At 45.6% G+C, this 17,302-nt stretch overlaps 1 protein-coding gene across 2 annotated transcripts in view; it reads left to right on the top strand.

Moving 5' to 3' along the window:
* Positions 1 to 1,045: 1,045 nt before the first annotated feature.
* Positions 1,046 to 17,302, top strand: part of EFCC1 (EF-hand and coiled-coil domain containing 1) — a 40,770-nt gene continuing 24,513 nt past the window's right edge. For both annotated transcript variants that reach the window (XM_066558385.1, XM_066558384.1), the window contains exons 1-2: positions 1,046 to 1,741; positions 3,032 to 3,438. In XM_066558385.1, coding sequence (XP_066414482.1) covers positions 1,106 to 1,741; positions 3,032 to 3,438 — 1,043 coding nt within the window. In that variant the 5' untranslated portion in view covers positions 1,046 to 1,105. The remainder of the gene's footprint in view (positions 1,742 to 3,031; positions 3,439 to 17,302) is intronic.

Raw genomic sequence — 17,302 nt, 5'->3', positions numbered from 1 at the left:
TACCTTCCTCCTGTGCTAAAATGGAATGCTCCTCCTGAGCTACAAACAATTCTCCATTCCTCAACAAAGCTACTCATGTTCTTGACTTCTCTTAAAGAGCAAAAGCAAATGTGCTCATCAGAAATTTCTCATCAAAGCCTGTTTGCAGAGAAACCCCACCATATGTGAGAAAATAGTTCTTAGCATCAGTTCACTCAAAAGAAAGGCAACCCTGAACTGAGCAGCGCTTTAAATCAACTTGAATTCTCTTTCCTCACCTATCAGTTGGATTTGCTCCTTTTTTGTCCTAGAGAGAACATTAGAAGAACAATTTGCTCTTGACAGGACTCCTTGGATGGCTCCCAAACTGCTGGCTGCTCACCACGCCTTGCCTGGGCTCTCAATGCAGCCTGTTAGCAGCACCTGACTTTGCCACCCTGTTCAGCCCTTGGGCACGGCTGGTGCCACGGTCCCCTCGGGTGCCACGGTCCCCTCCTGGCTCGTGGCATGTCCCTGCTGGTGGAGGAGCCCTGCTTGGTGCTGCTGCCTGTGTTCAGCAACGCCGGTCCTACTCCCCAGCCAAAGAGAGACTAAAGTCACTGCTTTGGGCAGCTCATGTGAACGAGTTTAACGCTTACTCACCTCTATCCCAGACCTCTTAAAACCCACCCAGCAAGACCATAAAGTCACCTCATCTGCAGAGGTGAGCGGGTCTGAGCGAACAGAAGGTCGGCTTTCACGCACATTGGGGTTTTAATTTAGTGGAGGCACTGACTCGGTTCACAAGCCTGATTTGTCAAAGTGGATTGTACGATGTTATTGTGTTGCTTGTGTTAAAGAGAAACCGGAAGGGAGAAATGAGTTAGGAAATGAGAAACACACTTGGGGCGCAGGCTTGGCAGACAAACGGAGCAGGGTGGCACCCGGCCGCTTTGCCGGAATCCCTTTTCGTGCGGGACAAAGGCGGACGCGGCTCCGCTGCGGGGCGAGCCGGGCGCTCGGCGAGCGGCGCTGGAGCGGCGGCGGCCCCGCCCCGCCCGTCCCGCCCCGCCGCGGGCCGGGGCCGAGCGCTCGGCCGGGCGGGAGCTCAGGATGCTCGGGCAGCGCCGCGGGCCGGGCGGGCGCGATGGAGCCGGCTGAGGGCTGGGACCCCTACGGGCGGCCGGCCCGGCGCACGCAGTGGCTGGTCAGCGCCCTCGCCTACCACTACGGGCTGGACCGCGGCGTGGAGAACGAGATCGTCGTGCTGGCCACCGGCCTGGACCAGTACCTGCAGGAGATCTTCCACCACTTGGACTGCGACGGTTCGGGCCGCATCCCCGGCGAGGACTTCCGCACGCTGTGCCAGGTGCTGGGGCTGGAGGAAGCGGCGGAGCCCGAGGAGTGCGCGGGGCTGTGGGACGGGCTCTCGGCCGAGCTCACCTTCCGCCAGTTCCACGCGCGGCTCTGCGGCCACTTCAGCACCCGCGCGGGGCCGCGGCTGCCGCTGGGCCAGGAGAGCGAGCACATCGAGACCCAGATCCGCCTGCGCAGCCCCCGACGCCGCCGCCGCACCGACCCCGCCGGCCGCGGAGCCGCGGGCAGCGCCGAGCGGTGGCCGCCGGGGCCCTGCTCCCGAGAGTGCTGCGAGGAGATCGTGGCGCTGGAGCGGGCCGAGGACCGCATCGCCACGCTGGAGGAGGAGAACGGCAGCCTGCGGGAGCTGGTGGAGGACATGCGCGCCGCCCTGCAGAGCAGCGATGCGCGGTGCCTGGCGCTGCAGGTGAGTCCGGGCCGGCCTCTGCACCGGCCTCCCGGGGGCGGCTCGGCTGCCCCGAGTGCTTCAGGAGAGATGCTGCTCCCGGAGAGTCAGTGTTTATAACCCCTCCACTGCCAGACTGAGACCGAAGCTGCTCCTTCATCCTCGGCATTAACTTTTTAGCAAAGCTTAGTTACAGGGAGGCCTTAAGGAGAAATGTATGGCACTGGTGTACCATTAAATATAGCTGTGATGAGCACTCTTGTTAAAAGGGTAGGGGAGTTCACCTTAACAAACCCACGCATACAATGCTGCTGCTTCTACTGCATGTGCAGTCAGCATGTGCTGATACCACATGCTGGATGTGCACCAGTGCAGGGTTTTTCCTGAAGTGAGAAAGAACTTTTGGATTGCCACCTGCACAAGCACAAGCAGTGTCTCAGTCAGAAGTGCCTATAGGAAATATCAGAAGGATGTTTTCCTCAGAGTGTTGTCACGAGAGTTCAGAGTTGGAGCCAGTTCTGCAGGCAGGCTGATGAATAGTCTGGGGCTCCTCTGCACAGCCCCATTAATTCCAGGGCTGGATTCTGCTGGTTCTGCCGTACTGGCCCGAGTGACACACATACACACTTAACAGCAGTTCAATTCCTCTGGCATGAAATAGCTTGGAACAGGCAGAGCAGGGAAGGGCAGCATGGACCCATTGTGCTGGCAGGGCTCACCAGGTGTGATTTGACACTAACACAGCACTCCCAGAACTCTGCTCCACCTGTGACACTTCCACCTGCAGTAGATGACTGTTGTCTTCACAATGTCCAGCAAGGCAGGTCAGAGACACTTTTACCATTTTCATCTAAAAAAGGCAAAGGAAATCAGCAGCAAACACAAAGTCACCACTCAGAAGTCCCAGGAAGAATGAAGATGACAAAGAGGAGAGCTCCAGAACACCCCCCCCCCCCCCAGCTGCTCCCTGCTCTCTTCCCCTGAACACAACTTCATTGGAAATATCTTTTTCAGCACACTGTCTGACTCCTGAGTACAGACCCATAGTAATGACATGAAAGCTACACAGAAACTTGTGCAATAACATGAGAAGGGTGTAGTTTGAAAATTAAATGCATAGCTAGGTATTAAAAACAACTTTCCAGAGATTGTTTCCTTCTCTCTGTATTTGGCAAAGGTCAAGTAGCTTTAGTTGCTGATCAACTCTATGGGATTGAAAAAAAACCAAACCAACAAAGCACAATCCAGCCACTTTCAGTCTTCATTAAAACCCATCAATTTCTCCCTGCTTTGTGCTCCTGGTCATTACAGGTGGGACTGCGGAAGAGCCATGCCAGCCATACAGGAGAAGGACCCTGCTTCATAGGGAGGAAGAGACCATTAACACAGAAGCACTCCCAGACCAAGTGCCTCCAAGATGTCCTGGAGGAAATGGAGCTCATGCGGAGCTCCAGGGATGGGCAGATTGAAGAAGCCATCAGGTTCAGCCAGGAGCTGGAGAAGGAGCTGAAGAGCTCTCAGGAAGCTCTGGTCACCCTGGAAGATTGCAACCGTAACCTGAAGAGGGAGCAGGCAGAGATGAGGAGGAAGGTGGAAGAGGCCAGACACGCTGTCCTGAACAGTCTTGGCAAAGTGAGGGAGCTGGAAGTGAGAGCTAAGGAGGTGCCACATCTGCAGATACACATCCAGCAGCTGGAATCACAACTGCAGCACTACAGGTAGGTTGGAGTCTGACAAAAAGTGCCTATAAAATCACAGTCTTGGGGCACAAGTGAGTTTGAGAATCTCTGGTTGTGGCTTATTAGATGTCTCCAAAACTCCTTGTAAAATCTTGCCGGAGGGAAATTAGAAGCTGCTCATCCATTTTCTTGGTAGGGGTCTTTAGGAGATCTGGGAGTCTTCCAGGCCAAAGTCAGGGTGCTGATCTACAGAGAGCTGAAGATACTCCTCAGACACACAACAACTGAACTCAGCATAGTAATGCTTCAGGAAAGTCCCAGCACAAATTGCTGATAGTCCTTCAAAAACCATTTCCAACACACTTACTTTTTTTGCTGCCTTTCCTGGTCCTTAGGTCCCATCCCAAGCCAGCTGTAATCAGATGGCTGACTCTCCATTCTGTATAAAAGCTCTTCAGCCTGTCCTAGGAATTGGGGAAAAGCACATAAGGACAACTTCTGGCCAGTGGTTTGAAACTTGCTGTGACTTCATTGCTTCTCCACTGAGAGAACAGGTAATAGAGGAGAAAAGCTGAAACATTCCTAAACCCACAAAATAACAGAGTGAGAATCTCAAACAAAAAACACTAGCCAACTAAACCCCACTTTTGTAATAGCATAAATAAATCCCTCCAGAAGTCAGAGAGTTGGTCACAAATTTAATAGTCCACTGCTTTTGTTGCTTCTTATCTCAGACCAAACTTGGACTCACCAGTGGGTATTAAGTGTTAGTCATTTCTGCCCAAGTTTCAGACTGACCTATGGAATAAAATCTAGTTTATATTTTCACTGACCCAAAGCAAAACCAGTATTTCTAGACATATTTTTGCTTAGACTACTAAATCTAGTATTTTAATAAATTGCATCTTCTGAAGTCCTTGTCTTTTCCTAAACTCACACTTCCTCTGTTTGCTTTAAAGAAGAATTCATAGTGAGTTATTTGTGGCATCCTAGCTATTGTAGTGTTTTATGAAGTGAGGAAATTCTAAAAATAACCATTTTATCCAGTGTCCTTCTGTCAGCATTGTGTATGTTAATACATGCATAGCTGCAGAAGATCAAAGAAAATAGAAGCATTTCTAAACATCTATAGGATTTAAAAAGCACTGCGAGGGCACGTAACGTTCAAGGTGACTGTCAGGGGTCTCTGGATGAATGACACAACTCCTGGTGCTAAAAGGGATCACACAGCTTGTCAGGGCTGTCACCTTCTCCTTGGCATGAGCCCCAAAGATTTAAGATGGATTCTTGTCCTATGGAATTACTTTTCCAAAGTATGATGAAGGATAAAAAAGATCACCTTGAAACAGGTTAAAGGCAATAAACAATGTCCACTGGCCTTGCAGAGCAGGAACTTCATGGGTTGCATCAAAACAAAGACTGTGAGTTTAGAAATGTAAATTATATGTTCCTTGTAAGATAACCTTCATCTATAATACTTCTTTTTAAGTTGCATGCTAATTTAAAGTGAGTGTCAAGCTCAGGAATGGTGCTGGACTGACCATTTGGGAACTACACCCCTTTTTTAGCCCTGTAGCACATTTAGCAGAGGCCCAGGCCAGCTTCCACCCTTTGAGATTCTCTGTTGGCCACAAAGCACCTGCACCTCCCCATCCATTGAAACAGCTCTCGGTGTAAAGAGTTTAACTTAGAGGTGCATAATGATAATTGGGACTTGCATGCCTGGGCTCATATTCCATAACACATGGAATCCCATCACTCCACGTGTTCCCAGAGTGGCACAGAGGTGGTGAATAAGCAGTGCAGAGCTGTGTGTTAGGCTGGGGAAAGGGTTCAGCAGCAGCTCTGCCCCACACAGCCTTGGCTGTCCCAGCTTGTCCCACTCCCTCTCCTGGCTCACACTGGTGCTCAGGCAGCCCAAACGCCTCCTGCTCCGAGAGAATCACCTTCTCCTGACGTGCAGGAGCCCCCATCCATGGGTGTGGCTCGGGTGAGCTGCTGGGAGTGCTTGGCGAGGGGAAGAGATGGGTTGGCTGAGGCGTGGAGAGGGAGGGACAGCTGGGAATCCACAGGGTTCTGTCTGTCACTTGGCAAGAGCGTCACTTGTCCTGTGGCTTAAGTCAGGTTGTGTTTCAGTTTGTGTCACTTGCCCTGTTGGTTTAAGCCTGGCTGTGTTTCAGTTGCTGTTACCTGTACTGTTTAAGTCTGCCTGTGTTTCAGTCACCTTTCCAGTGAGCAGTTTTCTCCCCTGCCAGCTGCCACCCAGAGTTTGTCAGCAGGGTCTGGATTTGGCAAGAGCTAATGCTGCAAGGTAGTGCTAGAGAGGAATGGGGAGAATTTGAGTGTTTTGCAGAAGGCACTGACAATTGCAGATATCTCTCCTGAGAATTCACCCTAACTGGCTTGCTGAGCCACAGGTTTCCTCCAGCTAAAGTCCAGTTTCTTCCAGAGAGGATCATGTTCAAGAATGAGTCCAATCTATGAGCTTTGCACACTGCTCCTGTTTATAGTTTCATATTTATCTAGGAAATGCTTTCTTCTTTTAGGTTCAGATTTTAAAATCTCTTTTAGCATCTAAATCCCTCTTCTAGACCTTCATCTGAGACCTACTTGCAATCACTTAGATCTGAAATCCCAACCATGACCTTAAGTTATGATCCCTAATGCAGGAAACAACAGTTTGCATTTAGTCAAGAAAGTGTTTAAGTACCTGCAAGTGATTAAATGTTGTCCTAAACTGGAGTGTGTAATTATAATCACCTATTCCTGATTTCATATTCCAGATTCATATTCCTGCAATCTGTATGACTTGAACATGAACTTTTTCTGCGTGCACAGGTTCCTGTGCCAGGGTTTGAACTGCCCCTGTCACATCACTGGCTTCCTAAACCAGCCTAGTTGACCAAATAGTTCATAATTCTTTTCTTCAGGTGCCCATCCTGATCTTCCTACTCTGATGAATGTCTCAGGTTTCTGTCTGGACTATCTTTCAGCTTTTCTTTTTGAATCCCTGTCAAGTAAGTGAGTCAGCTCAACTTTAAGGGTAAATCTCAATAAATTCCTTCCTGGAAAGCTTGAGTTCAGTTCAATTCAGAGGAAAAAGCAATCACAAGAAATTGTATACTTACCATTGGTATTGTATCAAAAGGGTGTAATTGCCAGTGCCTGATGACAGGAGAGTTTAGGAAGTCAGGCAAGTCCCATTTGTATGCAGTGCCCAGGGAGCTATTCCCAGAGGACAAATCATTAACCACTATTCCCTAAACTCCCTTTTTTCCCCCACTAAGTTCAGATGCAGCAGAAGGTGACACCATCCATGTATTCTAATAAAATCTCATGATTTCTAAGCATTATTTCTAAAAATACCACCCATTAAAATATTACTACAGTAAAAATGTCACATCTACTGCTTCTTTCAGCCATTGAGCCATTTGCCCTGTCAGAAAAGGAAATTGGATTGATTTGACATGAATTGTTCTTGCCAAATATGAGTTGGCTTTGTTTTCTATACTAGATTGGAGGTGGCTTAGAAATTGATTGATAATAAAGTGTCCATATTCTTTTTCTCTTTAAGAGCACTGGAGGGATTAGAATGATTTAACAAGCATGCTTCTGATCCCAGTGTAAGGAATAAAAGGAAAGATCATTTAGAATTGAAATAAACTTCACAATAGAGATGTTGACAGAGGGTTTATGTTGCTGCATTAGTCAGCAGCACAGTAATTGCATAGGTCAGTGAAGGAGGTCATAAAATACCAAAAATGCTTCCCATATGCATGGTCTGTCTCCCAAATTACTTAATTATCCTTCAGCATTTCTATGTGTTAATGAGTAGGAATCCTTTTGGCATGGAATGCAGAGAAGTTTGTTTCAGCCTCTCATATTTTCCTGTAAATATGATGACTGAGGCCTCTAGTATAATTTTCTCCATTTATTTATTTCATCAGTGTCAATTTTTCTAAATATTATGCTTTAGGTTATTTTATCCTGGAAGCAGTTCAGTTTTTGTTCTCTTTCAGGAGGCAGTGCCATGATCTTTTCAGTAATTTCTCAGGTTATCATTCACTCTGTAAAATATAACAAGATGGACCAAACAAGTCCAAATCAATAATCCAAGAACAGGAGAGAAATCTGGAAATATTCCTTACAGAATCAGCTCAATTAAGTGTAGGGAAAAAAAAGCCCTAGGAAGGAAGCACTCATACACAATAAAAGGTGTCTGTAGTAGGTTATTTCCAGTCAGAATGATAATGGTTTATATTTAGGCAGCCTAGAACTGTTCTTCTAGTTAAAAAATTAGACTGTAAAGAAAATTTGGACAATTTTTGCCTGACTATTGTCATCAATACCAGCTCCTTGCTCTTGTGAGATGAGGGGCATCTTGGCAATTTTTTCCAGGTGGCACAAAATTTGAGAGGAGGCTGTGGGTGTGCATGTGCTGGACAGATGTGCAGGTGAGAAAGAAATCCTTGGACAGGAGCAGGGAGCAGGGACTGATGGCACTCAGGAACACTGAGCTCAGAGAGTGAAATGAAATGTTAAATTTGCAGAGCCTCATCTGTGAAAACACTCAGATTCTTCTGGATGAACTGATGTCATCTCATTTTATTTTCTAACTTTGCCTGGAGCTGATACTGTTTTCTGCTAAAGAGTAAGAAGTTTTGTATTACAGAGAAGTCTGCCAAAAACCACAGAGCTTCAAGGTTTGGAAGAAGTTAGCTGTAGCAGGTGAATATATTCCCATCACACAAAGCTTAGACTACTTGTCATAAAAGAATCATAAGCTAAGTAAGCAAACCAGATTACTCTCATTGGGGACACTTTAAAGCAGCATTTTGATTTCACAAAAGGGGATAATGGAAGGTATTGTTATTTATGGTAGAGAGAACTGTGCAGAGCCATTTAAATAGATTAATTTGGCAGTGTATAAAATGTATAGCATCTCTTTCAGTGGAAGGGCTACTTTTATTTCAAATGCAAGAGTCTTTCAAAGCTTTCCATAATAATAATAGCAAAGCCTTGACTTCAAATCCAGTCACATAATTGCAAGTTGATTTATCCCGAAGGAGCTGCAACATTAACCCCTGGTGTGCTGCAACAGTGGAAGTGTAGCCACTTCCCTGCCTTTTTCCATGCTGGGTTCTTGTTTACAGTGTTTATTCTGGGGAGGCTTTCCCTGGCTTCTCCCTAAATCCTCCTTTTATCTGCCTGGCCGTGTTTGCTGTGTGGGAGTGAATGGGTGGCGGCTCAGTGGCAGTGCCACACACAGGGACACCAGCCTGTCCCCTTGTGACTGTGTTCACACGGGTCCCAGGATGAGGGAAGAGATGAGGATCTGACTCCATGTCTCAGAAGGCTGATTTATTATTTTATGATATATATTACATTAAAACTATACTAAAAGAATAGAAGAAAGGATTTCATCAGAAGGCTGGCTAAGAATAGAAAAAGAAAGAATGATAACAAAGGTTTGTGTCTCAGAGAGTCTGAGCCAGCTGGGCTGTGATTGGCCATTAATTAGAAACAACCCCATGAGCCCAATCCCAGATGCACCTGTTGCATTCCACAGCAGCAGATAACCATTGGTTACATTTTGTTCCTGAGGCCTCTCAGCTTCTCAGGAAGAAAAATCCTAAGGAAAGGATTTTCCATAAAAGATGTCTGTGACATCCCCTCCTGGCTGCGTTTGCTGGCTCTGCTGGAGCTGTCCCCCTGCTCATCCCTTCCTGGGGATGGAGGGGTGGCAGTGCCCTGCCAGCCCTGCTGCAGCACGGGGACAGAGCCACAGCCCAGCTGGTTCTGTCACCCATCCCCAGCTGCCTTGCACAGCTGCCTCCCCCAGCCTTCTGTGCGTGATTTACATCGTGCTCACCCCTCCTACACCTGAGGGATTCGTTTTTGCCAAGGGGATGAGCAGTCAGTGTTTCTGCAGCTTTTCTTCCCTGAATTAGGCCTGGAAGTTCAGGCAGAGTTTGGTGACAGCTGTGCATATCCCTCCTTCATCTGCCACCCTGACTTTGTACAGTCCCCCCAGTGCTCCCCTCACAGCACCAACTTCCTGGGTGATCAACAGATTACCCATCTTGTCCTATCCCCTGCCAAAAAAGGACTGATTTCACACACAATCATCGCTTTAAAGAAAATACTTCCTCCCCTACCCCTTTCAAACCCAAACCCTGGAGTCCCCATGAGAGGCTGTGACCCTCAGAAAGCAGAGCTCCCAGTCCAGAGTCACTGGTTTGGGGTTACAGCAAGAAGCAGCACCAGCCATGGTCCTGGATCCTAACCAGCCCCCAGCCACCCTGTAAATCCCCTCGTGTTCCTCAGCCCACTGCCAGGAGCAGAGGCACCCAGGGGTAGCCTGTCAAGCAGCATTTAAACCTGCCTGGACTCCCAGGAGGCTGGGGCTGAGCTAATAAATGTCACTGATGTGAGGAAATACAGGGCAGGCAACTCCTGCACTGCAGTGACACAAGGCAGTTACTCAGCAGCCCTGCAAATATTTGTTCTGTTTGGGACTCCTGCTGAATCACTGCCCATGTTTGCTGTGCTGTCCCCTTCCCTTCATCCTCCTGGGCATCCTTTCAACTTTGTCAGTGTCTCATCTGCCCACTTAGCAGCATGATTAAAATCCAGACTGATATTTGCCTCTCTCATGCCTGGCTGGGGTTATCCTCTTTGTGGTACTCAGCACGTTTCCCTGGACCTTGCCTGAGAATCTGAACCTCAGCTATTCAGAACTGCAGCCCATGAAAAAACCTAGAGAAAACTGCAGTCACATCCCAAGGAAAGTGAAAAAAAAAAAAAAACCAGAAAAAAAAGCTAGAAAAGAATGTCCTGCACTATAAGTAAAACTTGGGTTCAATGGATCTTACAGATTCATGTCCTGAGATAATCCCAGACTGGAAATTCAAAGACTGAGGTTGTGGTGGTGAGGAGGAGCTGGTCATTGTATCTGCTTCAGTCCTTTATTACAGAAAAGAGATATCCAGGTATACCTAATTCCACCTCCCCTATGGCAGGGAATCTTTAAGACCACCTAAAGATCTAAAGATTAACTTTAAGGCCCCTTCCAACCCAAAGCACTCTCTAATTCTATGCTATTTTCACAATTCCAGATGTGAAACCTGATCTGTGTGCTCAAGTCAAGCAACCTGAAAGTTGTAAAATACATCAAGAGACTGGCTTTAGCTCAGAAACCATTCCTAGTCTCTGAAAAAAGGAATTTTTATACATTTTTATAGCTTTTTATAATACCCATCTGAAAATTTGGCAAATTCTGATAAAAATGAATAGGGATGTGTGGCCTTTAGGGATCACAAAGATAAAGCTCAATGTCAGAAATTGACAACATAAAGCATGGGCTGAAGCTCAACCATTATTGCAGATATCTGTAATCCAGGATTTGCATGTGTTCTCTGCTCCATTCCACAGAGGAATGTATTTTATAAAAAAAGAAATGGTTGGCCAATAAGTGCCAAATGTAATCTTTGAGCATTAGTGTTGTGGTGTTGTTGGGGGGTCCCCAGGATGAGGTGAGAGATGAGAATTTGACTTGAGGTTTTTAGAAGGTTGATTTATTATTTTATGATACTATATTATATTAAAAGAAATTATATACTAAAACTATACTAAAGAAAGATAAAGGATACAGACAGAAGGCTGGAAAAGAATGAATAATAAAAACCTATGACAGACTCAGAGAGTCTGACACAGCTGGCTGTGATTGGCCATTAATTAAAACCAATTCACATGCTGGGTAAACAATTCTCCAAATCACATTCCAAAGCAACAAAACATGGAGAAGCTGAGGCTTCTCATCTTGCCAGGAGAAGAAATCCTGGCAAAGGGATTTTTCAGAAAATATCACAGTGACACATTAGGAAGTTACTTCTGTGGAACAACTTCACAGCATCATTCCTAAACCACTTGAAAAATAAAGTGCAGAGGCTGTGACTGACTGTGGGTTGCAGTCCCTCCTTGTTTGAGGGGAAAACTATTCCCTGAAGGCTGCCTGAGCCTGGAGTGCTAATTGCCATCACAGCAGCCATCACCCCATCACCACTCTGCAGGAGCAGAGTGTTGGGAGTCACATGTCAGTGGAAAGACCCCAAACCTTTCAATAAATCTCCAGAATCAAAATCAGGCCCTGTGCTTTGTTCAGTGCAGAGCCTCTGCTCACAGCAGAACGTTTCAGGGAGGGTTCATGGTGTCCCATTAATCACAGCACTGACAGATCTGGTGCTCCCTGCACATCTGCTCTGCTTTCACTCCCTGTCCTGACCCCATCCCTGTCCCTGGTGTGAGCTCACCCTGCACCAAAGCATCTGGGGCTGCACAGGCTCAGCTCAGCCAAGCTTAAAGCACAGCTTTGCAGGTTTAAGCCAAGCTCTGAGTGCACCTAAGGAGCACTGCTTGGCACAGAATTACACAAGGCAGAAATAGGAGCAGTCAGAGCAAAGCCAATGCTTGTGAAAATTGCAGAGGAGAGGTTTTGCTACCCATTTCTGTGCCAGCAAACAGGCAAGGGTGGCATTTCCAACCAGGGTACACCGGTGGTTTGTGGGGCACCACTCTGTTGTCACCCATGAGCATCCCTGTCACTATCTGAATGACAATAAATCAAATTTCAAAGGACCATTTTAAGATACAAAGAAGAAATAAAATTAAATACTTCACTTTGGTTTCATGTTGAAGAGAGAGTTTCCTTAGCTGCAGAATACTTTTTCCTCAGATTTCTAATTCAGCCAAATTAAAAAAAATATTCAAACTGTTATAAGCAAAAGTTGTAAGAGAAGCTGGTCCTCAGTCTGAAAGGTCTGTGTTTCCATTAATGAATGTACATGGGTCTGCTTAACTTCCAATGCTGTTCCCCAGGGACAATCCCTTCAGCAGGGAAAAAAGAATAAGAAAACCAAGAATAAGGATGTTGTCTGTTTGTTTTGTCAGTAAAACTGTGTCTGTGCTTCTGGAGCCCTGGCTGGGATGTGACAGGTTTTTCAGAAGCCTTCCAGCTGTGAAATATTCCCACCACTGGCAGGATGTTCCTGGGTAAATGCACTGACTTGGAACAAAAGACCTTTCAGTGTAGCCAGGGGTTGGGATCTCTCAGAAAAGCTGTGATTAATTTCTCTACAGCAGAATATACACCAGGTTTATTCCCGTGCTGTCAATCTTACACTGTGCTGCTTTCCTCCCTCTCCCCTTGTTCCTGCCTGCTTTTGCTCTCTTTGGCTTGGGGGTTTTTGTTCATCATGATTTACAGTTTCCAAAGGATGCTTCAAATGCATTTAAAAATAGGAAACTTGAAAATTAAATAAGCACAAAGCTTTTGAGGTAAGTACTGTGCAGGATTTGAATGATCTAAGCTTTGATTTCACATCAAAGTCCTATCATTAAGGATCTAAGATCCTTAGAGTTTAGACCTGTACTGTTTATAAAATTGAGGAACTGTCAATCCCTAAGGCTTGGCACTTGTTTTGAAGTATTCAAAGTCATTTATACTTAAATTGCAGTTCTCCAGCCTTACCAGTTAAGGCCCTGCTTCTGCAAGCAGCAACATCTTGCATCAAACAAGTGTTTTCTCCTAGATAGGGTGCACCTTGCTTGACTACTTCACTTTGGTTTCATGTTGAAGAGGCAGTTTCCTTAGTTGTAAAACATTTTTTCCTCAGATTTCTAATCCAACCAAACCAAAAAAATAAAGGAAAATATTCAAATTGTTACAAGGAAAAGCTGGGAGAGAAGCTGGTCCTTAGTTTGAAAGGTCTGTGTTCCCATTAATGAATGTACATGGCTCTGCTTAATTTCCAGTGCTTGCTTATAATCCTTGCTTATAATCCAAATTACCTCTGTATCAAATGATGTTGTTTTTAGAACAGAAAATTATTAATGCTGGAAAGGCAGCATTCATTGCTTCCCCTTCCAAGCAGAGGGAGCTTTCCTGTGGCAGGTTCCCATGGAGCGGCTAAATTAATGGATCTCTGTTTCCTGAGGGAACATGACTCACAGAGCAGAAATCACCAGGAAGTCATTGATGCTTTGCTACCTCATGTCCTCCAGCCAAGCCTTTAATTCTATTAATCCACATTTACCTGTCATTATATCCAGGAAACAAACAGCAAATAACCCCTAAACACAGCAATGGCTCCATGGGCAGAGCCCACAAAGCTGCCTGAGCCCTCCAGTTTGTCTGCTCAGGGCCTGGAAGGCAGAGCTGGATTCTTCCTTCTCTAAAGAAAGAAAAGAGAGCACAGGGGGGAGAAGGAGCAGCTCTGCTCGTTACCATGAGAAAGGAGCTGTCAAAGCATCTCCTTCTTTCATCCTCCCTCCCTCCACAGCCTTTTTCTGACCTGGAATGGAGCTGGAATCAAAGCCTGGGGTGAGGGACGGAGCTGCAGGGACACAGTGGGCTGGGGTGTCATTGGCACCCCTAGATGTGAAGGAGTGGGATTATTTTCAAGCTAAGAATGATTTATTGCTCAGGCAAACATCAGTCTCAGGCCATGAGAGGAGCAAGCATTCAGCCATAGCTCAAGAGCAGCCACAAGTTCTTTGTTACAAGGCAATCCAGAACTTTCTAACCCAATGGACAGCTGCCACAGGGTTTATTTTGCTTTTCTAACCCATCACCTTCACTCACTTCTGCTGCACTGTGGATACTTTTATCCAATGGCTTCTGTCTCACATGCACACAAATGCTTCTGTTATAATTCTGAGCTCTCAGCTCACTCCACACAACCCCAGCCCTACACTACAAACCCTTCACCATCTCAGCAGTGCAGCTGCTCACTAACTTAAGGCATATTCTTTCTTACAACTATAGAACCATAAGTTTATGATTTTTCTGCTTAATGTCTGTATATTGTATCTTTACATCAATCCAAGCTTCTCCCAAGGCTGCAGCTCAAACCCTTCAGTGCCTGTGGAAGTTTCCATTTTTCCAATTCCCACGAGTGGGGATGGGCAGGGCAGGCAGCACAGCTCCTCTCTGGGCTCCTCCACTTCATGGGGCACAGGCTGCTGCATGGTGGACAGAGAAATCCCCTTTTTCCAGGGGGAGAAAATCCCCTTTTTCCAGGAGGGGAGGCTCCTGCGTGGAGAGTGCCACCAGCCAGGTGTGCATGTCCCCTGTGCTCCGGGCTGTCCTTGTCATGGGCACCTGAATCTCCTCAGGCAGCCTGCAGAAAGGCTCAAAATAAAATTTAAATGGCTCATTTGAATTGAGTTCTGTGTTGTAGCAGCTCACAATGGGCAAGATGAATGTGGGCTGGGAGAGCTGCTGAAGTACAGTAGAAAACCAGGCACTGCATTGTTTTTAAGGCAGGTTTATGAACCATCCATCAGCTCAACATGCAGAGACCTGAGTTCACTTTCAGTGGTTTATTATTTTGAGTGAAGTTAAGCAAACCAATGCTTTTGGATTTTGGTTTGCATTTTAACCAAGCTTAGAATGAAGGAAGTTTTCAGTGACAAAAGTGCTCCCAGGACCCTGGGAACATAGGCTGCCATGCCAAGCTTTACAAAAATGCTTTATTTTTTCCACTACTTTATAAGTGAAACTGTAAACCCATGATCTGGCCCAGAATATAATATATAAAGTGCCAGGTCAGAGGTGAGTGCTATAAAACAGGTGTAAAAAAGCTTATGTGTCTTAGATTGTGTATCCTTAAATTTAAAGGACTTCCCCTCCTTCCTTGATTAAACAAATTCATCTGCACACACTGGTAATGCACTTAGTGGATGAAGTTGTACATTGTAAATGCATTCTAGATTTTATATTTTAGAAGATTATTTTGTGCCTAAAAAGCTGCACCCTGTCTGATGTTGAACCCCAGGATATTTCAGATTGCTTCTCTCTCATTAAACCCTGCAGAAGGGAGCATCCTTCAGAGATGAGTCTGAACCAGTCTCTGCAGCTAAAAGCAGTGAAGTTCCAGCTCAGTAACTTGATTCAAGTCTCCACTAAAAGTGCATTTGAATCACAAAGCTTGGATTCAGATCAGAATATCCACTGGGAGGGAGATGGATACCTAACCTTGGCTTTATCCTAATTTCAACCACAACTAGCAGTCTGGAAATGTGTTTAGTTTGGAGATTTCTGTATTTTAGTTGGAGAAATCTGCTTTATATCCCATGGTAAGGAAAGCTACAATATTGTGATTATAATTTGATTTTTAAGTGAAATAATACTGGAAATAAAGATTTTTAAATTGCTCAGTTAGTCAAGATATCAAAAACCAGGATCAAGTGTGAAGAATTGCAGGATGATCCTAGGACACTGAGTGAGGGGATGGTGGCAGGTACCAAATAAATGAAATCAGATTCATTTTGGGAGTGAAAAAACAAAACCAACCCCAAACAACACTCTCAGCTTCAGTGAAACAAATGCAGTAATGAACTCATAGTCTATTAGAGATGCTGAAAAATTACAGCTTTGAGCTTTATAACTCCAGGAATGTGTCTGTTCAGTTATTAAGCTGCAGGAAAGAAAGCAAATAAGATATTAAAATGTATTACAAAGGGAACAGAGAACAGTACAAAGAAAATAATTATGCACATTCACAGAACACCTGGACCAGAACAAGGAAATTCATGATCTTCCACTGAAATCAATTAAACTGGAAGAAGCCTAGAAAAGGCAACAAATGTGAAAAAAAGACATGGAAATTATTTTAGCCACTTGCAGATGTGGGAGAGAGATCGCTTTGGAGAGATGTGAAATGGGTCTGTAACATTTTCATCCAGAAGATGAATAGGGGAGAATTGTTCAGTCTCTCAGCACAGGAGCTGTGAGTCAGCTCATGAAAGCAGAGGCAGGTTCAAAGCAGGCAGAAAACAAAATTCTTCTCACCCAGTGGGTGCCACAAGCTTGGAGCACCTTCCTGCACAGTGCTGAGCTTGAGGACAGTTACACGGATTAAACAAGCAACTAAAATATCAATTTAAAAAACCCAACCACTTGGCAGGTGTTAAACAGAAAGATGACTCCACCTGAGTCACCATGGGAATTACTGAAATACTGCAGTGAAAGGCCAGGGGAGGACTAAGGGTGCCCCAGATCCATGAAGAGCAGGGGAAGTGCATCTCTAGGTATTGTCTTTGAGCCTTTAATACACATGAAATGACAAAATAAGAGTTTGGGTTTCTGACATCACCTTGGCTTCATCTGCAGGAGTCCAAGGTCACAGCTGTGAGAGTGAAGCTCATCTCCATCTGTCACCTCAGAGCTCCCATGCTCTGAGCTGAGCCCTGACTCACCTCCAGACCACAGCTTTGGGTCTTGTCCCTTCACATCAATTTCCCCTTCTAAAAAGTGATTTTAATCCACAGGAAAAGGCAGCTATTACCCACATCAGCCACTGCTCCTACCATCACCTTTAAGATGACCTCTAAGCTTAGAGATGCTGTTTCATTCTTCTGTAACACCCCCCTCTCATTCAGGTGCACAAATATCTCTGATAGCAGGAGATTAGCAGGATTTAAAATGGATTAACCGTTCCTCTGGCAAGGAGAGTTTCTGAGCTACAGTGATAAATATTAGCTCAAATTTGGGAAAATCTCTGACTCACAGCTTTAGCCCAAACTTCGCCGTTAGGAATCTCTCTCAGATTTCTTGCACACCCTTCACAAGCTTCTCCTTGTGGGACATAATGAGTAGGATACAGGATTAGGTGGCTGAAGAGCCCAGCCCAAATCTGGTGTGACAAAACCCTGCACAAGTCCCTGCCTTTAGGTCAGGCTTTCCCTTTCTGGCATTGTCCTGTCTGCAATCACTGATTTAATCTCCTTTCAGAGCCCAGGAGCTCCTGCTGGGCTGGGAACCAGCAAGGGCCATTCAATGGAGATGTCAGCCTTTGTGTGAGAGACAGCCACACCAATATTGCACGGAGCCTTTTCAGCC

This window comes from Molothrus aeneus, chromosome 12, assembly GCF_037042795.1.
Source record: "Molothrus aeneus isolate 106 chromosome 12, BPBGC_Maene_1.0, whole genome shotgun sequence".
Lineage (NCBI taxonomy): Eukaryota > Metazoa > Chordata > Aves > Passeriformes > Icteridae > Molothrus > Molothrus aeneus.
This window is presented reverse-complemented; position numbering and strand designations above follow the sequence as displayed.